General features: G+C 40.8%; 1 protein-coding gene across 7 annotated transcripts in view; it reads right to left on the reverse strand.

Annotated features, from left to right (window-relative positions):
* Specc1 (sperm antigen with calponin homology and coiled-coil domains 1) overlaps positions 1-22,690 on the reverse strand; it is a 261,433-nt gene that overhangs the window by 108,544 nt on the left and 130,199 nt on the right. For all 7 annotated transcript variants that reach the window (XM_048448188.3, XM_048448186.3, XM_048448189.3 and 4 more), the window contains one exon: positions 353-1,935. In XM_048448188.3, the coding sequence (XP_048304145.3) occupies positions 353-1,935 (1,583 nt within the window). The remainder of the gene's footprint in view (positions 1-352; positions 1,936-22,690) is intronic.

The following is a 22,690-nucleotide window of genomic DNA, read 5'->3' on the forward strand; positions in this document are numbered from 1 at the left end:
TTCTAAATTTTATTTTAGCCTATTTTCGTGTGGTGCTAGGAATCAAATCTAAAGCCTCAAGGATGCTATGAAAGTGTCTACCAATTAGACGTATTCCACCACTGATAGTCTCCACAACTATATCATACCATCTGATATAATTCACTATATTTCCACTAAACTTTAAACTATCTGTACAGAAATCTGTTTTCACTTTGGAGTCCCCAGTGCCAATCTGTCTAAATTCTAATAGATCTTCGAACTAGAAAGCTGGATTCACAAGGACAGCTGAACACCTGATTCTCTTTGCTCCATGATTTTAAGGTCTTGAAGAGAAATGTCAACAAATACTAGTTGAGAGCCCTCTCCTTACCTTCGCTAGGAGGCTGGAAATGTGCTTAATTTCACCATTCGCCTTTAGTAATTCTTGTCTGAGCTCCGTGCAAGACAGTTGCAGTTGATCTTTCTCAGCTCGGGCCACTTTCAGCATTTCTTGAACCTCAAAGTTCTTTGCCGTCTGCCCCATGGTACTGCTGGCCTCCACGGCCTTCTGCTTATCCGTCTCCAAATGAGCCTTCAAGGACCCATTCTCCATTTTCAAGCCTTCCAAGGTAACCCTACACTCCTCCAAAGTTTTGGCCATCACACTATTATTACATCGTTCATGTTCTAGGAACCCATTCAGTTTCTCGTTTTCCTCCTTCAGGTGCTTGATCATGTCTATAGCTCCTTGGTTTTCTTCCTCAACCTTCCGTAGGCTACAGGTCAGCTGCTGCTGAATGTTAAGCAGCTTCTCTCTTTCGAAGCGGCTCTTCTCCAGGATATCTGTGCACTTCTGCTCCAGCTCAAGGATTTTTCCTCCTTGGGCAGTAGGCTCCTCATTCTTCACTCGCTCTTGTAAAAGGTTGATCAGTTTCTCGTTTTCCTGACTCAGCTGTTCTGCCCTCTCTCGGTGCTGGTGGAAAGAGGTCTCTAAAATGGCCTTCTCATCCACCAGTCTCTCGTTCTCGGCTGTCAGCTCCTGCACCATCTGCTGCTGGTCTGACAGCTCCTGCAGAGTAGCCTGCAGCTCTTCAGCAGTGCTGTGCTGATTCTCCTCCATCTTCTGGATCTTCTCAGTTAGAGATGCCAAGGACAACTCGCTCGCATTGTTTGGGGAGCTCCCAGTAGGGGAGCACTTGGAGCCCTTAAAAGAGTTGCTGGTGGCCGACAGGGGCCGAGATGGGGTGTCTGCAGTGATATGCTCAAAATCTGAGGCATCTGGTGACAGAGAGGCTTTAGTGACATCACTGCTTGAAGACCCCGATGTCCGCAGTGCACTTCCATGTGTGCTTCTTCTATACTCGTCCACTTCACTGGACAACTCATTTCCGACTGGGCTTCCGAAACTGGACTCTTGGGTTATGGATGTCGGGCAGCTGCTGTCACCAGTGTGACTTGCTGCCCCTTCTGAATTTGGTGACTGCTCAAGGTAAGTCAGTTTCTCCTTCAAGGCCCTGTTTTCTTCCTCTAGGTCAGCAAGTTCTTTCTGAAAGGTCTTGTTCTTCTCCTCCAGCGTTCTTATCAAAGGTTCTGCATCACCTACTGGGGTTGATGTTCCCTCTGCGCTTGGGTCTGATGCACTGGTATCCTCGGAGCTTAGGGCCCACCTTTCTTTATATTTTTTTAATTCACTTCGAAGCCGGTTGATTTCACTGTCTTTGGTTTTAGCTTCTGCCAGAAGTTCCCGAACCTGGGACTCGAGCACAGACTTCTCTGTGCCTTCATGGTCTTGCTTAGGTTTTGTAGAGGTGGGCCTCAGGTGCTTGGTAGGAGTGGGGGTGCAGGAAGAAGTTGGACTAGAGCCCAACTTCTTTGAGCTGGAGGGACCACGTGGCACAGACCTCTCTCTTGAGATAGTTACTGAGAGTTCCCGTGGAGCTGGAATGCCTGTCCGTTTGGTTGTTGGAACAGCCCCTAAAGACAAAAGATGAAGAAAAAGAAAAGCAATCATTTTTATAATGAAACTCAAATGTTTTCAAAACATGGCATAGAGGATGGTATGGCTATCACCACCCATCCAACTCTTCTCCTTGGGTAGTTACTCTGTTTTGAGAAGGGGTTCTGTACTCTTCCCATGGGCTTGGGTATTAAGGAAAGCAGACTCAGCCTGAGCAATCCAGAACAGTCCTATCTCCACCACAATTGGTGATTCAAGGGAAAGACACATAGCTCAATTAAGATCTATGGACACAACCAGGAATTCAAAGCTGCCATACTAGGTGGGGACTCAGAGCAGAGAATTGATTAACCATCAACAAAGAAGATACTTCTTGTAGCAGACAGTAATTAACAAAGAGATCCACACCTGGACAACGTGCAGAGTGTGAGGAACTCTGGAGCACTCAGCCCAAATGGGATGTTTTTACCAAAGCCCTCCCCTCAAGGATAAGGGATCTATGTGGAAGAGGAAAAATTTTATAAGGCAGAGGTGGTGGATGACTCCCAGGAAACAGTACTTCCAGCTCTAACAGGACTGACAGACATGTGAACTCACACAGACTGACAGCATACATACCAAACAGATTCAAACCAGATACAATCCCAACACTGAGAAGGAGAGGCAGGCACAAAGTCCCACCCCTAACCAAGAAAATATTTGCAATTGATATCTGTTGGGAAAGAGCAAACTAGTTTTCATCAATGCAATGTCACTGGGCATATCAATCATTTTCCAGGACAGGCCACATGACCACGAACTCCATGTTTTTTTTTTCCATGAACATTTTTTGTCTTATTGATTTTTTGTTTGTTTGCTTATCTGTTATGATTTCCATTTTTGTTGTTGGGGTTTTTTTTAGAGGGATCTGGGAGCAGCTAGGGAAAGGAAAGCATATGATCAAAATACACTATATGAAAAAATTCTTATATAAAAATTTTAAAAAGATCTATAAATATTAGAAAAAAAGATTTTTTTAAGGGATGCAGGGGCAGGCTGGTAAATATCACTAACCATCAGGAAAAAGGTACATGATGTGGGAATGGTTGGCAACCACTCTGCCATCTTGTGAGGAGGGTGAAACTTTGTCTGCGGTACAGAAAGAAGAAAACCAAATTCTTAATGGCATGATATCAACATTGGAGCTTGGCCTATTGATGTTCTTTCAGTTACAGCAGCTGAGTTACATGGTTCCTATAGGTCACTCTGAATTAGGTTCTCTATAACTTTCAGCTTAATACTGATACACAGATAATGTTGGAAACTAAGTAAAATACAAGTTTATTTACATTTCCCAATGACATATTTTACCTGAGGGCAACTTTGAGGTAGGAAGAGGGGCTGGAAATATAGCTGAGTTGTAACACACGTGTCTGGTATATCTGAGGCCCTGTATTTTATCTTCAATGAGGAAGAGCAGGCGGGGAAAGGGAGGATTCTCACAAAGAATTAGAAAACAGAACTGGAATGGAAGGCAGAGACAGGCCGAATCTGAGTCCAAGGTTACACTGGTCCACAAAGTGAGTTCCAGGACAGCCACGGCAACACAGAGAAACCCCGTATCGAAAAAACCAACAACAACAAAAAGAAGGAGGAGGAGAAAGAGCAAGAGGGAACGGAGAGAGGGAGGGAGGGAGGGAGGGAGGGAGGAAGGGAGGGAGGGAGGAAGGAAGGAAGGAAGGAAGGAAGGAAGGAAGGAAGGAAGGAAGGAAGGAAAAGAATAGAAAACAGAATTGGTGTCCTCCTTTATAGTCATAGAGAAACAAGAACAAATGGGATAAGGATGTGGAATAACTACAAATTTTAAAGAGATTCATAAAACAGGGAAACGAGACAGAATTTAGAATATTATTATGAGAAATGTAAATTCAAGGAGTTATTACATTTTACTAAATTAGAGAAAAGCCAATAATATCTAGGGGTAAAAACATTAAAGTTCACACAGGGTAACAGGGAAATGAAGACTCTGGACTTAAACTTACTTAACAATTGCAAACCTCTGGAGTCTGGGCTGACTGTGATAGCCTGATCTCTAATCAGGAAGGATCCCAGATATGACCCATCTCCTCTCTCTCTCTGCTGTGTAGGAAGAGGGTGTAGAATGCACCCTTGGCTGGTCAGTCTAGTATTAAGAGACTTGGAGTACAGCCTGACTCAGGCTGCCAAAAGAGGGAATAGGAGCTAATCTCAACACAGCAATGACAATGGGCAGCAATGGCAGTCACCGCTAAGTCCTATGTTACTATACAGAAACCCTGGCTCTTTAACTCTAAATTATATTGGAGCTAGACAGATTGATGAGCACTTGTTGCTCTTGCAGAGGACCAGGTACAGTTATCAGCATCCGCATGGTGGCTCACACTATCTGTAACTCCAGTTCCGGGGGATCTGACACCCTTTTCTAGCTTCTGCAGGCAGAGCACTAAGCCCTCATGTGATGCACATTCATGAGCATAAAATAAACAAATCTAAAAATATTAAATTATGTTCTTCAGACATTGAGTACTCTGACAGACTACTAAAACTTGTACTTATCTAGTTAATTTGCTTACATCACACTAAATTACTCAATAAAAAAGGTTTAATTATTCTTATAAAATAAAGATTGCAACCACTCAGCAATAAAATGTTTTTGTAAGACCAATCTTCTGGAATGAAGTCATCTTGGAGAGGGCCATGCTAAAGACTGGAAGGTCACTAATGTTTCAGAGTAACTGTGTCCATTCAACAGGCAAACCTGCAGATCTAGGATTATCACAACAGTATCTGCCATTCCTCAAATATCACATAAATGAGGCTCCTCTTCCTTCCTTCCCCCATTCTCTTTCCACCTTTAGTCATTTGTTGCTTTTCCTTCCTTTTGCTGCCAAGGTTTAGTCTGTTCTCCTTATAATTATTTACTTGTGCCTTGTATAAACCACTCCGAATTTAACAGCAAACCAACGCTTATTTATGAAATATACCCAGTATGCTGTGAAACATAAAACGCAAATATTTGCCACATCTATTCTTTTTTTCTTTGTAAAATTACATTGCCTTTTTTTCCTAAGGCTTTCTGTAGCTCTGTAATTCTCTCAATTCTGCCTAAGGGCCTGCCTTCAAATCATATTTAAAATCTCCCTCCTCTTTTCTTTCTGCAACCGACCAACTGGTGAATCCTATCAACAGTTTTAGAAGTGTTCCTAAGCTGTTCCTTTCCTTTTGCTTTGGTCTGAACCTATAATATTTTATGTACATGTCTGAGAACTCTTTCTCTCAGGTTTTCCTAACTCCAACCTCCCATACCTTTGGGACAAACTGAACAGTCAGTTAAGTATCTCATCTGTATTTCTGTCCCAGAATCCGTGTGGCTTTTTTGTCTTGTTTTCAGATAGGGTCTCTCTATGTGCCCCTGGCTGGCCTTCTCTCTAAGTAGGCCAGGCTGGCCTCAAACTCACCAAGATCCACCTGCTTCTGTCTCCCCAATGTTAGGATTAAAAGGCATGTGACACCATGCCCGACCAGAATTCATTTCTTATCCAAGTCTATGCCAACAGCAGACTTTTGTCCCTAATCATTGTATTCGACCTCATTCACTTCTCCTTGACTCTCAACACACCCAGAAAACTCTAGTTGAGATCTCCGACATTATACATGGGCAAAGACTTTACAGTGTGACTGCTTTAGAGTACCCACCCTCCTGACAGTAGCCCTTCACCGATTGTCAGTAAGTCAGTCCAACAAACTCAACAGCTCCCTAGGGTGAACTCTGATGAAACTGAACTTTGATTTATCTTTAGGACCTTATCGGAGGGGACACACATTGCTTAGCTCCTCCTTCCCATCTGGGAGTAATTTCTTACAACATATATGAAATTCACTTCTTAATGCCATTATGTCTTGTGGTATTCAGAAAGAGGAACAGTAAATAAAATAAAATGGTAGAAGGATGTAATAATGGAAATTGTTTTACTAAAGATGAATTTAAATATGAAAACTAAAATGGGAGGATGTTTCCAGAATGGAAAACTAGAAAGTTTACACAAATTTTGAAGGTCTGAGTAAGTGATTTAAGGTACATAAAGGATGAAACTTAGAGATGATATATATGGTTTTTAAATTTTCAAAGATCAACAATCAGAACTACTGGCTAAAATGTGTATGTCTAGTCTAAGTTTATTTAGTTATTAGTTTAATATTGAAATATTATACAGTAATTAAAAGTAGCAGACTGGCATAACTCATCTTCTGGCTGTTCAATAACCAGACTTGGAGGCTATACTAATGTGGTCAGAGGGACTAAAAAGAAGAATAGTTTCTCCTTGCATTCCAAGGTCACTGAGGTCCCAGGGGACTGTAAGCCATCCCCTGAAATGTTCCGTAACTGCAGAGGGAAGCTCTCTTGTTCAGGGATGTCTCTGTACTATATCCAGCATCAAGTCTACAAAGAGGAGGATCAACACGGAGGAAGTTTCCTCACTGCTTTCAAGGGAAGCCACAGTCGGTCGAGCCAAAACTTATCCTCACAAATACAGAACAACTGGTAAAAGAAAGGTTAGAGGGGCCAGAGGTTCCTCTCAAGCCCAAGTGACCCCTGAGGACTAGATCCTCAACTAGCCTTGACAGTCCAAAAAAATAGATAGATAGATAGATAGATAGATAGATAGATAGATAGATAGATAGATTTTGACCACATTCATGGTCTTAAACATTCAGCAGAAAAGAAAAACCAAAGTCTATGAATATTGGTAACAGTCCCCAAATACCAGACATAGGTCTACATGAGATGTTATTTAGACAACTATATCTAACTATTTGCTTCTTGATTAAAAAAATATGTTGTTCAGATACAGGACTTCAGAGCTTGGCTCACGAAAGCACCTGTGTATAGCCAAGGGCGAGACTGGTCCACTATTGTTTATAGTCCATCGCCTGGTCCTAGTTCTAGCCTGAGTCTACCTCTGCTTCCCATCTGACACTGCCATGTAACTAGCTGGAAGTTCCTGCATTGAGGTCAACACCCCCAACCACCATGCCTTCCTGACATGAGCAAGGGTTATGGTAAACCCTTGCCCTCAGTTCTTTTAGATATCTGATCAAGGTGACTAGTAGAGAAAACTGGTACTGCTGCTGTGATAAACCTTTTGCAACTGGTTTGTGGAAGAAATGTGGAAGATTTTGCAGGCTAATGAGAAGCTCTAGAATCCAGTCAGTGACTAGTGGGTGATTTTACTTTAATGAATGTTTAGATGACCAATATCAAAAGAAATGCAGACAGTGAACTATTTCAGAGGGGAACATGGACTCTGTCAGGACCTGGGCTAGAAACCATTAGTGTTCCATCCTGGCAAAGAATCTGGCTGCATTCTGCCCGAGTCCTGAAAATTTGAGTAAAACTGAATTCAAAATGTATGAACTAATTTGGGGGGATATTTCAAGAGAGCACAGCACTCAGACTGCTGCATAGCTACGCCTCACTGCATTTACCCAGATTTATAGTGAGTAAAAAGTGGAGAGGAAAGGAGGTAACTTTCAGGACAGGGAGGAAACACACAAGGGGGACATAGTTGTTTAAGACCAAGATCAGTGACATGAAGAAGAAGCTTCTGGCTTTGTGCGGACACAAAAAGGGAGGAACCTGATCTCACCAACCGAGAGCTCTAGGACATAATACAAACTTCATTTGAGAGTACCTGCCAAGAGCCTTCAGGGTACCTTGGTGAGAAATGGCTTCCTAGGGAAGTGTTTGGGCAGGTTTAGCTATGAAGGCCAAGGCTTTTGAGGACCCAGGAAGCCAGGCTACATCTTAAGCTCTAAGTACTTATCATCATCCAAGTGGTGCTGGTTTTGCAGACATGCAAAATGCAAGAAAGCAGGGATCATGAAGGCTTGTAGTGAGAGACCAGAAAGTTGCTCGAATTCCCTCCGTGGAGCTCCTGAAGAGGCTGTGAGTGAAGCTGTGAAAGTGAAGCCTAAGTCCAAAAGTTGTGGAAATTCCAGGATGTTGTAAACATCAGGAATGTGGGCTAGGAGAGCGGCTACATATCCCCCCATATCCCCCACAACAGATTTGAAGAGGTGGGGGCTACCCAAGGATGCCATCACAAACTCCAGATATAAGACACAAAGCTACAGGCTTTTGGATCTTTGGATCATGTCTTTCCTTGCTGTGCCCTGCCCCCAATTCCTTCATTTTAGAATAGAAATGTTTACTCAGCGCCTTTGTATGCTGGGTGTAACATTTTTTTTTAAAACAGAGGCTCAAAGTTATGAGTTTGCCATTTTGAACCTTTGAACAGTAAGACTATGGGGACTTCAGAGAATAAATCGAAAGCATTATTGCATTATAAGCCAGCTTGAGCCTACAGGGGCCAGAGGTGGAGTGCTATGGTTTAAAGGTAAAATGCCTACCACAGTACCATGTGTTTGAACATGAGGTCCCTGCTCAAGGAACCTTTAACAGGTGTGGCTCAGCTAAAAGAAATAGGTCACTAGGGACAATCAGTGAAAAACGCCAAATGCTGATGAGGACATATATCTTACTTTCTTGTGATAAAACACACTGAGGCTTATTCTGCTCACAACTCTGGGTTACAGTCCATCCTTGTGGGGAAGCTGAGGAAGGAACTTAGGACAGCTGGTCATATTCACAGTCCCGAACAGCAAGAATAAATGCACGTGTACCTATGTGTGTTCAGCATCGCTCTGTACTTACTTATACTCAACTCCTGAGAATGTGGAATATTCCTTTACACTGTGTGAATATATGTCACTATGACTGGTTTAAAAAAGAAACACTGGCCAATAGCTGGACAAGATAAGGTTAGGTGGGAGAACCAGACTAAGGACACTAGGAAGAAGAAGGGCGGAGTCAGAGGAGTTGCCAGTCAGACACGGAGAGGAAACAGAGGTAACACTACATAGCAGAATATAGATTAATATAAAGGGGTTAATTTAAGTTATAAGAATTAGCTAGTGACAAGCCTGAGCTACTGGCCAAGCATTTATAATTTATATTAAGTCTCTGTGTCAGTTATTTAGTAACTGGCGGGTGGGAAAGAAAAGTCTGCCTACATGAGAATGCAGCAGCCCACTTTTAGGCTGCAACATAATCAAAACAACGCCCTCAAAACTTGCTCCCCTGGGCTGGCTAATCCCTCAATAAGACTCTCAGGTGATTCTAGACTGTGTCAGTTTACAAAAGTAGCCATCAGTGTGCAAACAACAGCAACTCATTGTTAGTGGGAACCTAATTTACAGTGAAGGACACTTCAGTGGTTTCTTACAAACTATACTAAACTAAACAATACATTACATGGCCCAATAATACACTCCTGGTTTAACAAAAAATGTTAAATCCATCCAAAAACTCATATACATATTTTTAGTAGCTTATTCATAATGATCGAAAGTGGGAAGCAACCAAAATGTCCCTCAATGGGTGAATGTATATTATTTACTATTATATAATGCTTACAAAAAGAGTCATTGGGCTATGTTGGTCAGCTATCTGTCACTATAACAAATCCCTAAGATAATCAACTTATTAAGATGAGTGCCTTATTATGGTTTAGCTTTTGAGGTTTCAGTCTAGGAGAAGTTAGCCTATTGGTTTTGGTGTATGGCAGTCGGTAACCATAATCTCAGGCAACACCGTTCATCTGGCCAGGAGACAAGTGGGAAGGGTGAGAGAGTAGGGCCCACAATCTCCTTCGAGGGCACACCCCACCACCTGAAGGCCTCCCATTAGGCCCTGCCTTTACAGTTTCCACCGCCTTTCTACAAAGCTAGGGGCTGGGCCTTTAATGTGGGATTTTAGGGGACATGTATCAAAACATGAAGCCCAAGTCAAGAAAAGGCACGGAAGAACTTGTAAGGACACATCAGTGAGTAAAAGGAGCCAATTCGGTAAGGCTGCATCCTGTACAGCTGCCATATTTAACATTCCAGAAAACACAAAACTAAGACAGCAGGAAACAAACAAACAGAAGCCCTACTATCAGTAGAGCTTAGGAGGAAGAACAAACGGTAAAGCACAGAAAATGTTCTGCATGGTTCTAAAGTGAAGCATACATGTTATTTTATATTTGTCCAAGAACATATATTACCAAAGTCAAAACCCAGTGTAAACTATGCAAGGTACCAACACAGGTCCAATAACATAAACATGCCAGACTGGTAAGGGGTGTTGATAATGGGAGGCTGTATACATATAGCAGGAGGTGTTGTGTTTAAAACTGATCTAAAAAATAAAATGTATTTATTTACTGTATTTATTTATTCTTTTATTCATGTGTTTACTGGGAGTGCACATGCCACTGTAAAAGTGTGGAGGTGAAAAGACAAATTTTAGGAGTTGGCTCTCTCCTTCAGCTGAGACTTACAAGGGTTGAATGTGTTCCAGGGAGCAAACTTAGGTCATCAGGTTTACTGGCAAGGGTGCTTCCCAGAGCTATCTCTCTGTGTATGTATTTTAAAGTGGCAGTAATAAACATAATCAAATAGTTGCCTCTGAGAAGGACTAGACATGAAAAAGCCAGGCAGCTGTGGTCTGGGTTCTCAACAGCTTCTGTCCTCCTTCATTCTAACCTGTGCATACGTCACCTGTACAATCAAATTAAGAAAAAGCAATGTGAACACTGCAAATCCAGTGTGGAGGCAGGCAACCAACAATCGTTGGTTTTACAGGCAGACTGAGCCTTTGGACTTAGAAAGACAATTCAGCGGACGCTCTGCTATAAGGAACTACGTTATTACCCTGCAGCCCCACCCTAACTTTGTAAGAAGGGCTTTTCCAGGGCTGGGCTGCCTTTCAGTAGTCTTGGTATGAGGCTTTCTAGAAATACATGTTCTCCAACTAAAGTTAGTAGAAACCACTTTGAAAATCAAACAGAAGGGAAAGCATAAGAGTTTTACATTCATCCAAAAGAGCAGAATTACTTGCTCACTTTGTTAAAAGCAAAAACAGTAGCTTCAATGTTTAGAGATGTTTTTGTAAGAAGATAACTGAATCTTTTTTATAAATGCAAAATTAATTCCACTCATTCCACTTACACAGCAATTTGGGTTAGTATTTAAAACACTTGTAAATCTACATGCTCCTCTTTCCCAAATGCTCACTCTACACCATGGCCACTATGCACAGCACTCCAGAAAGGGGAGGAGGTGCAGCTTCTGAACAAAAGACCCCTAACACTCAGAAGGGGGCCCCAGCCTGAAGAGTACACAGTGACTGCTCTGTGCTGGGTTACTGTAAGACACAGGAAGACACAAAGCAGCAGTGTGTGAGGAAAGATAATGCTATGGTCTGACCACTCACAGGGAGCCCACACACTGGCTGCTCTTACTCATCTCCAGAAGCCAAAATGCAAAATGGCTCTGGAAAAGCAGCTTCCAATGTGCGAAAGTCTGAGAAGTGCAGAGGTGCCTAGCCTCAGAATTCACTCTGCAAGGGTCAGCCTCTCCTGAACACTGTGTAGGCCAGTAAGATCCTCATTGACTGACTCCAAAGCTTGGCACCTCTAAACAAAAATCCCTCAGCATTGTGTAAAAATAAAGCACATGGTCTCCAGGCAGCAAACACCAAGAATAAGGAGCTATGTGTTTGGGGGTGGGGGTACTTTCATGAATGAAAAGATTTGCTTCTCCACATGCAGCCCTGCTTTAAGGAGAGATGGGAAAAGCCTGACCCCCAGTTTTGTGATGATCCACGCAAGTCAGAGCTAACTAGTATAGATCACAATGGACTTCTACGCCTGGCACGCAATAGCTATGTATGTCAAGATCACCATGAACTACATCCCCTGTCCAGAGCTCTGGCTTTCAAAGCATTTTCACACACACACTTACTTGAAGTTCATAAAATTCAACTGACAGAAGGGATTTTGTCTTGCGTAGGTTTGTTTTTGTTTTGGGGCAGGATCTTGTTAAGTTGTTCAGGCTGGCCCCAAAACTTTTAGGTGCATATGGTCTCCTGTCTCAGCTCTCCCAGCAACTGTGACTACAGACATGTACTACCATGCATCATAATATTTAAAAAAGCATTGTTAGCATCATCTTAAAGATGATAAAACTGGGGTCTGAGAGGCTTCACCATTTTCCCAAGGGTCACACAGTAAGTCTTCTGATACTTAGGAAAGTATAAAATCATGTTAAGTTCAGAACTGAAAGAAGTAGCCCCATCTTTCAAACAGAGTAGTATAGATGCATCTAACTTCTGCTATTTACTGAACCTTCATGTTCCGTCACCACTGAGTACTCTGAGTGAAAGAGAACCTAGCCCCAGGCTTTTCCAGCTCACAGCTGGACAATCCCTCTTTATCTGAAGCTGAAATCTGTCCTCCTTATCACGGTACACACTGGTTCCAGTTCTGAAAGAATCTGGAACCACAAAGAATAAACTGACTGCTTCTTCCACATGATCTCTGGGTTTTGGGGGGGTAGTTTTGTTTCCTGTTGATTTTCTATTCTTCAATCAAACCAAGCATTCCTAATTCTCCACGCAAGGCCTCACAGGACCCAAAATTAGTTCACTGAATTGCCTAGAGATTTTTTTTGATTTTCCAAAATCCCTCCAAAATTACCCAGAACCATGAAATACTTCTGATTTAGTCTTTTTGAGCTAGAAATATTTTACAAAAGAAAACATAACTCAAGCTTGCAATAATACAAAGAGAAGATTTATTTAGCACAACTGAAAGTCTAGCATCAGGACAACTTGGGTCTGCTCAGTAGGGGCTCTTAGGGTCAGTTTTCTCAATCTTTTGCTCTCACCTCCCTCCCTCAGTCACCTTTATCAGGACACTGCCTATCCTCACGACAGAGTGTGGTTCCAGAAGCACTAAGTTTCACACATCATAGCGCAGTAAATCAGCTGAACAAAGGTGTCTTCTGAAGTTCCACCAACTCATTCTCTTGGACCTGAGACATCCTTTAAACAATTAACACTGAGGCCAATATTTCAGTGTTACCACTGAAAGGAGTTATCCAAGAATTTCCACCCTGGGAAGAAAGTGAGGGAAGAAGCCAGCAAACCAAACAAGTATTCAAATGAAGTATGGCCAGGGCTAAGTCAGTTCTCTGTTACAGTACACTAACAGTAATACAGCAGACAGGAAATGGAACATCGCTGTATTGCCTCTAGTCTCCCTTCAGCAATGGGACCACTGGTGGGTGACTGAAGTCACAGATACTGAACCCTTATTTATGTTCTCCCCCGTATACATACAATCCTGTAAGTTTAATTTGCAAATTATGCATACTAAGAGATTAACAATAATAAAATAACTACGACAATATTCTGTAATAAAAGTTGTGTGTGAATGTGGTTTCTTTTTCAAAATCTCATACTATACTCTTCCCCTGATGACTTGAGATAACACAATGCCTATATTATGAGATAAAGGGAGGTGAAGAATGTGGATACTGTAACAGCACTAGGCTGTTAGGTAAGGATTATTTCAACACCCTCATAAGTCTACAACTGATCTGACAACCAAGATGTAGACTAAGTGACTAACGGGAGGATAGGTTACACAGCATGGCTAAGGGAATGGTTAACATCCAGGCAGGACAGAATACGATAATGGGAAATTTCATGGTAAGCAACTAAAACTTAGAGTTTATTTCTGTGATTTTCAAGAGTATCTGGGACCAAGGTTGACTATAAATAGTGGACTAAAAGCATGGAAAGCAAAATCAGGCATAAGGGGGTAAGGGTGGGGAGCCACTGTACACTAAGCCAATAGAAAAGATAAAAAGGACTTTAGGCTCCAGTAGATACTATTAAGCAACAATTGAAAAGGGAAATTATATAAGCTATTTGGCATATAACAAAATAATTAAAAGATATTGTTAAATAGGGGGATGGCAGGATACTAACTTTTAAAACTATTAGAACTGTGATTAGGCCAGTGTTTCTGGGTGCAATGAACAGCTGAGGCTGTCTATGAAGGGTCTTCTAGCATGAGTGAATGGTCTTACTCACCATGACTTCACTGCTAAATCTACAAGTCTCATCTATTACCACTGTTAGTAAACAAGTGTCCATAAATTCACAGCTTTACAGAACTATCTTGAGTTCTCACGATTTTAATCTGGGGAGAGCTTGGTTAAGTAATTCTCGGTTAGATACTCATGTGACTTGAGTCTGAAATTGATTGGTCTATGGTCATCTGAAATCGTGGCTGGACTGGACATCCTGTCTATCTCACTAACGTGGATGGTGTCATATTGAGCTCAGCTGGGCTGCCACAGTGACCTCTCTGGTATGGCTGTCTCCCAGTAACTAACTTCATTACATAAATGTCTCAGAACTCCTGCAAACAAGTGGATGTATGCATGACTTTTCACAGCTAGTCTCAGCAGCCACACTTACCACTTCTACCCTCTCTGTCCAACTCAGACAGTCCTAGGCCTGCACAGACTCCAAACGCACACCCTCCATGGAAGAAGTGGTGAGGTCACACTACAGAAAAGCATGTGGGGTGGAAGACAGGGTAATAACTGTCTCTGGAAAGTAATCTGTCATACTTCAGTGGACATTTATTGTGCTTCTATTTCCCAGAATGATGTCTGAATCACTGAACACCCAGACATGGAAGCAGACGTGAGCTTTATCAATAGCTGGATAGTTTCAAAGATGCAGTGAGAGCTGCCATTAAGTTTCCTCCTGGTAAACACAGGATCAGCGGGGTTCTGTATTCTACAGCTAGCTGGGCTCTCTCTTCACTCCAGTGCCAAGGAGGCAAAGGAATGATTAAGAAACATTTTGTATATCACTGTGTCTTCAAAATCAAGTTCTTTTCCTAATGACTATGTCTGAGGGAAAATTAGTCTCACAGCAGGCCATATGGAAAAATGATAGCACATTAAACCTGCATGTTTTAAGAGTCCTGTCCGCATGATTTCAGCTCTTCTAGGACCACAAGCAGCTCTAATACTTTTAACATTACATTGTATAATACCTAGTTAAACGTATACCTAGTTCTTTTTGGATTTGTAAACTGGATTTTTCCTCCTTCATTTTCCAGTGCTTCCCAGTTGCCACTAGTGCCCGGATGTACATACTTATTTCAAAAGCCTGAAATGCTCCAAAACCCAATGTGGGTTACAGATTTAAGAAACTTTTACTTGGAAGAAGTATATTTGTTTGTTCTGGGTCTAATGTAGCCCAGGCTGGCCATCCAACTCATTCACTGTATAACCCAGGATGGTCTTTAACTCCTAATCCTCTTGTCTTAGCCTCCCAAGTACTGGGATTACAGACATGCACCACCACACTCAGGCTACCAGATAACAGTAACTCTTGGATTTCAAATTTTGAAATCAGAAACACTTTTCTGCATTTGAAAAAGGTATATTCAGGCTGGAGAGATGACTCAGAGGTAAAAAGAATTGGCTACTCTTCTAGGTCCTGAGTTCAATTTCCAGCAACCACATAATGGCTTACAACCATTTGTAATGAGATCTGGCATCCTCTCATGGCAAGCAGAAATACATGCAGGCAGAACTCTGTATACATAATAAATATTAGAAAGAAAGTGAAAGAGGGAGGGAGGAAGAAAGGGTATATTTATTCAGAACAGAGGGAAAGAACATTTATGGTGTTATATATTTATTTTGCCTTAGCTTACAAGCTCTTACTCTCAGAATGAATTTCCTTTTTCATGATTTAAGCAAAATAAAGAAAATTTGTTGTTGTTTTGTTTGGTTTTGCTTTTCAAAAACTGTCCTGGAATTCATTCTGTAGACCAGTCTTGCCTCAAACGCACAGAGATCTGCCTGCCTCTGCCTTCCCAGTGCTGAGATTAAAGGTGTGTACCACCACCACCACCCAGCTCTTTTACTTTATTCAAAATAATGTTAAATAGTCGTGATAACGGCTAGTAAAATGACTCCACAGGGAAGGACTCTTGCCACCAAATGTGACAACCCAAGCTTGATCCCTTGAACCCATATAGTGAAGCAAAGAGCCAACGCCCACAGGTTGTCTTCTGATTTCTATTTGTGCAGTGTGGCATGCACATATGCAAGCATGCATGCACACATACATACACAGACACATACAAAATAAATAAGTGTAAAATTAAACTAATATATGACTGCACTACAGGTTTTCTATTTTCTTTGGAATAGTTTTCCAAATTTATATTCTAAAAGAATTGCCATTCCCTACAGTTCTTCAAGTGAATTATTATAGATTTAATTTATTTTTCCACACTCATTGATTCTTAGTAATTTTCTTTTAATTTGGGATAATTTTCAATATCTGGCTTTTCAACCAATAGTATTTGGTTTTACTTCTCTATTCTCTTGTTTCTATTCCATTCTTTAAGTTTTTAACTATTATTAATTTCCTTTTGCTACTTTGTTTTATAACTGATCCATATGTACTGCCTTTCTTATAGTAATAAATGCATCTATAATTAAGCATTTATCACAGTTTTGGTTTCCTTCTTAAGATTTTGCTGCAAACTCTTCAATTTATTGCAAGGAAATATTTAACTACTATTTTGACTTTCTTTGGGTACACAGATGATTTAAGAGACTCTCTTAATTCTAGGTTGTGCATGATGGCACATACTTTTAATCCAAGCACTCTAGAGGCAGGCAAAGCTCTATGAATTTGAGGCCAGGCTGGTGAACGTAGTGAGTTCCAAGACAACCCAAGCTACATAGTGAGATGCTTTATCAAAAAAACAAAAACAAAACAAACAAACAAAAAAAAAGAAAATAGTGTCTCTTAATTCCAAGGTACTTTTTGCATAATCATTTTTGTTACTAATTTCATTGGAGTTAGATGAGAATATAAATCATAATTTTATGTTTTACTTTTGTTTTCTGTGACAAAGTACATGGTCATGATTCAATTCTATAAATGCCCTCTAGATCTAGGAAAAAGGTATACCCCTTGCACCATAAAAATATTGAGTATATTATTTATACTGTCTATATTTTTGGGTTTTAAACTCAAAGATAGCAAAGAGTGAAATTGGTAGTCTGCAAGCCACAGGAAGGTTTTGTCTTTAAAAATGTTTGCTTCAAAATAAAGGAATGTCACTACCTTCAGGCAAGGCATGTTTTTTCCAGTTAATACTGTTTCCCTTATCCTTGCTGTCTTCAACATATTCATGCTACCAACCAACTCCCACGTACATTCAAATTCACAATCAGTGTACTTGACTGTCAACTAGTAGAGATGTGTAATGATAATTCCCTCTTCTCAAAGGAACTATCATATCACTCAAAATCCTTTTTCTCCCTAAATGAACCACAATCAACGTCTGTGACCTATGGGAATGCAAGCAAAGATGAAAATTCCAACGCTATTTCTCCTCCAAATTCACCTGCCTTCCCCCTTAAAGTGAAACAAACTGTCTCTTTGCTAAGATGCCTTTTGTCTGTGGTATCCTAATAAATCCTCACACAGAGGAAGACTTAGAAGTTCCCGTTCTAGAGGCTTGGTATATATGAATTGGTTCTTGGTCCCTTCTTCTCCTGGATGTAGGCGATATAGGAGATGTAGGGGAATATTTCTGTCTGGTGTTAGGTCTCTGAAAACAAACAAACAAAAAAATGTACTCCTAACCCAAGGAAATATTTAAACACATAAGCACATTTTCTACATCAGTATTATATAAAATAGAAACCCATTAGAATCTGACAATAGAAAGATTATGTTATGGTAATATTATTATACACTAGAATGTTAAGAATATTTGGGAGCATTTACAAGAAGAAATGTTATGATACCCTGTTGCAATATAAAAACAGAATTTGAATACATAGTACATATATGTTTATACTACAATTTACTTTTTTTTATGCCTAATGAGTATTTTACCCAAAGGTGCCAAACTCCCTGGAACTGGTATAATGGACAGTTATGAGTTGTCATATGGTTGCTGGGAAATTAAACCTTAGTCTTCTGCAAGAACAGTAAATGTTCTTAACCACCAAGCCATCTCTCCAGTCCCCAGTATGATTTAATTATGTTAAAGTATGTATGTATGTATATCTATATATACACATAAAATGAAAATACACACAAACATTAATAGTCATTATTGCTGGGTGGCAATATTATAAGGAATTTTATTTTTCCTGGTACATTTCCTTAGTTTCTTCATTTTCTAATAGAAAATGAGCATGTACTACTTATGTCATTAGGCAAAAACACTGAAAACCCACTCAAGTAATTTCACTTGTCTACCCCTCTTCACAGTATTGATTTTAAATCTGTTACCTTCCTGTTTAACCTATAAATTTCCTTGTCTTCCACTCCCCCTCATTATACTCTATGTCCTGACAACATCAAAGATTTAACTACTCCAGCAAGAAATGGTGACACATGCCCATAATCCCATCATTCAGGAGACTTGTGAGTTTGAGTCTAGCCTAGGGTACAGAGTGACATTCTGTCTCAAAAACCCGTGACTTAACTATTCCTCAAAATTTCTATATTCTTTCACAACTTTACTTCTTGGTAAGTGTTGTTTCCTCCCACTCTCTAGCAAACAAGCTTGAACCTAGGTTGAGTCCTCTTTGGTTAGGACGCTTCTGTGGAGGGACCGCCCACTCTGCTCTTTAGTCAGTCTTCCAATTATCCTCCTGTGCTACATGATTCTCTGAGGATTTCTATAACTTACTCTCTTATGCCTATATTGCCTTACCTGACCAAGGAGTTCTGCAGACGTGGTTAAGGAACTTGAGATACCAAGACTACACTGGATTGTCTGGTGTGTTCAATGTAACTGCACGGATCTTACTATAGCAAAGCAAGAGTAACAAAGACAGCAGAGAAATGTGACAATGGCGTCTGGAGTGTACAATGGAAGTAACAAATGTGTGTTCCAAACCACTAACTATGGTAGTTTGTCAGAGAGTAACTAAAAATTAAATACAGTCCCTTACCATATCAATAGTACCTTACAACAGCCAAGAAAGACACATGGAAGCAGCAGTAGAGTCAACATCTGGCAAGAGAGAAGTGTCCACATCAAGGAAAATGACTGCAATGATGACGGAAACCCAGGGAGAGCGGAGGCAAGAGAAAGAAGAGAGTGTTCGAACATATTTCCAACTGCAACATTTGCTGTTAATTTCCTTAAATATTTGTTGAGAATCTACTAACTTACATTGTTCCAGGAACTCATATAAGGAAATACTATTACCCAATTTTACAGAGGAGAGAAATAAAGCAAGAAATTATGTCCTAGCCCAAGACCCCTCAGCTAGTAAGGAAGGAAGCCAGGACAATAATCCAAGAACAATTACAACAATCCAGAAACATGCTCTTAACTAGTAAGAAGAAAGTGCTTATATACTGGAGGAGTTGCAGGAACTTGCCCATCAATATAAGGAAGTGAATGTAGTCTTTTTTGGATTTATTTTGTGTGTATGAGTTTTTGCATGTGTGTGTGTATAAGTGTACCATGTGCATGCCGAGTCTGCTGGGGCCAGAAGATAACACTGGAACACCTAGAACTGAAGTTCTAGACAACTGTAAGCCACAAGGTAGGTGCTGGGAACCCAACCCAAGTCCTCCACAAAAGCAGCCAGTGCTCAACATCACTGAGCTATCGCTCCAAGACCCTTGAGCGTAGTTTTTAAAAGACTGAACTTATCAAATTAATGCTCTTGTGTTCAGTGAGGCTGTCTTCCAAGTTGTACAATTCATCCCTGAATTCAAATCCCGAGAGGTGAGACCGAAGGAAAGCTCAAGGCTTATCATGCCATGAAATCTCTCCCTCTGCACAGACAGCTCACACCTCTGTTCCAAATCGTTGGCCTGCAGAAGCCTGCAGGACACAGCCTGCAGCAGGGCCTGAGCCCGGTTAGGTTAGAGGAAGTCCCAGCAGCAGTAAAACTTTTGTTCATGATGCACCTCCTGATCAGGACTGCTGCTGGGAGGAGGGTGACAAAAAGCAGGCAACAGCGCTTAATTTCATGATGCAAAACAGTTAAGGCTCGAAAACACTCAGCTGTCTGAGATACAGTCTTTAGGGAAGTTTCCTACATACCTGTAGCAAGATTTTACAGGAAGAAAAGCAGTAGAAGAAAAAGCTCAAGGTGAAGAAAGTGCTAAACTTTAAAGGGATCACAAATGGTACCAGACAAAAGTAATCAAAAGAGATTCACACCCATAGCAAATGGCTGAGTTCCAAGCACGGTGCTGACTTAGAGCAAATGTTTTCTAAGAGGGTAAGGCATATTGAGGGTACCAGAACCAGGAACCAAGGAATGCCTGGGTCCTGTGCAGGGGCCTCAGACTAAATGTGTTAGGCCCATGGTGAGTGAACAGAGAAGCACTCTTCATGACTTAGCCTCTCCAAGGCTAAACAGAAGGACTGGGGGTGAGGGTGGGGAGCCAACATAGTTGAGTGGCCACTGACCTCCACTTAGCCCTCTCTAAAGCAAGCGAAGACCTGGCCTCCCCACCCTGCCGTCTGCACAAAAGAGGTGGGAGAAAGACCTGGTTAGATGAAGTCCAAGGAAATAGGCCCCAGCAAGGTCTACAGCAAGGAGTGGAAGAGAATGTATGAGGTCCAGGTCTGACCTCCTGAGTCAGCCAGGCCATGTGTAGGTAAGACCTGTGGTCAGCCATGGAACCAATTTCCTGAGAGCAAACATTCATAAAAAAGAAAATACTGGAAAAACAAAATAATTTGTTTTAAGACTATCAGAATTCATAAAGAAAATGAAGAGAACAACTGCTAGAAAAGGCAAATTCTCCCTAAACTTTCCTAATTTTTACAACTGGATGATGGGACAGAGGGGTGTGAACACTTGGACTACATGTGGGACACTGTGAAAGGCTGTCATGGCTTGAGTTCTTTTGGGACAAGGTAGCTAAGTATCCCATTTCAGCATCACCTGCTTACTTCACACACACACACACACACACACACACACACACACACACACACACACACACACTATTCCCATAGTCAGAAATCTGAGTCCCAAGACCTATTTTCCTAGACAGCAACTAGGACCAATAATTATAACCTTATTATATATTCACTTAAATTTTTTATTTTCTTTAAGCCTCACCTTTGGGGACTAAAGAGATGGCTCAAAAGTTAAAAGCACTTATTGATCTTGAAAAAGATCTGGGCTTGATTCTTAGCCACACACAGGCTCACAACCATCCACAACTCTACTTTCAAGGGATCTGATGCGCTCATCTGGCCTCTGTGGGCATCAGGCATACACACAGTTTACAGCACACATGCAAGCAAAGCACTTATATACATAAAATAAAATAAGTGAATCATTTTTTAAAAGCCCATCTTTAATTAAAATTTAATTCCTGTATTAACCTTATTTACTTATTGTGGTGCTAGGGATCAAATCTAGAACTGTAAATATGCTACTTATGTGTTCAACCACTGAGCCCCTAGCACTTATTTTAGGTTTTAAATCAGAAGTCAAAAGTCCAACTGTGACCTGCAAGGTGGCTCAGCAGGAAAAACACTTGCCTCGTACTCTACCCTGTTCATTTACCTGAAGAGCATTTCCCCATTCTTGGGTATGATCTTCACAATCACAGCTGGATCCCCAAAACCCACAATGAAAGAAAAACCTGTTCCTGAAAGTAGTCCTCTGACCGATACATAGCAGGCACATGTGCAAGAACACACAATACGTACATACACATACACAAACACACACACCTCCCCTCCTTCTCTCTCACACACAGACACATACACAAATAATAAAATATGTTTTTTTTTAAAATCAACTGTGTACAGAAGCAGATAGGCAAATAATTGTAAAGGGCCAAGTAAAAAACCAAGGGAATGGTAGAAACTGTGACACATAGAGACCTCAGGCCCCATAAAAGAGCTCATTAAAAAAAGTAAAGAACTTCTGTAAGACAACAGACTATGCCAATTTGTGTTCTCTGGGTTACCCTTTTTCAAATCACAATAGCATACATATCATTCTGCACTCCTCCCTGCTCATTTATCTGTAGAGCATTTCACTATTCTTGGGTATAATCCTGAGAATAACAGTTTAAAATGGCAGTGTACATATTAATAGTGAATCAAATGGTAATCGTTACTTCACCATTCTTTTATGTTTAGACATCCAGAATACCATGCAATGACCTGAATGTTAGTGCTTCTATTAGATAAAAGTCTATGCTGAATGTCTCCCATGGTCATTGTGAGCCTAGATTAATTTCTCTAAATTTAGTTTCCCAGCACTTCTCATAGACACAATTAGCTTTATAAATAAAACTGACCAGAGTGCTGTTAAGATAATATAATCATCTTAACATTGTGCAAATATTTTAAAATCTTAAAAGAAACCTCTTTGGAAAACACAGAGTTGACCGTTGCACCTAAATATGAAATAAAACAGAAACCTTTAGGTCAACCAACAGACTGCATTCTTTTCATTCCAGGGCAAAGGCTAGACTTGCTTTTTAGTTATTGTTTCCCTTTTGTTCCCCAGACTCATAGAGCCTTATTTGGAAGTTTCCCTTTCTGGTCTGCAATTGTCAGAGGGTCACAATGGAGATACAGCAGTAAGTACGACACAGAAGTTCAAAATGCTTTATAATCTGGATTTCCCAAAGCGTGAATACAATCATACACCTCTAAAAGTCGGAAAGGTCTTTATGATGTAAGTGTAGCTCAAATCCTTGTTTTATCAACATTAAAATACATTAAGCTGAAGGAAGCAGAAAGGGAGCTGAGAGTGTCTGAGACCAGGGTTTGTCTACTCATTCAACCTATTGCC

The sequence above is a fragment of the Myodes glareolus genome, chromosome 9, assembly GCF_982192425.1.
Source record: "Myodes glareolus chromosome 9, mMyoGla1.1, whole genome shotgun sequence".
NCBI lineage: Eukaryota > Metazoa > Chordata > Mammalia > Rodentia > Cricetidae > Myodes > Myodes glareolus.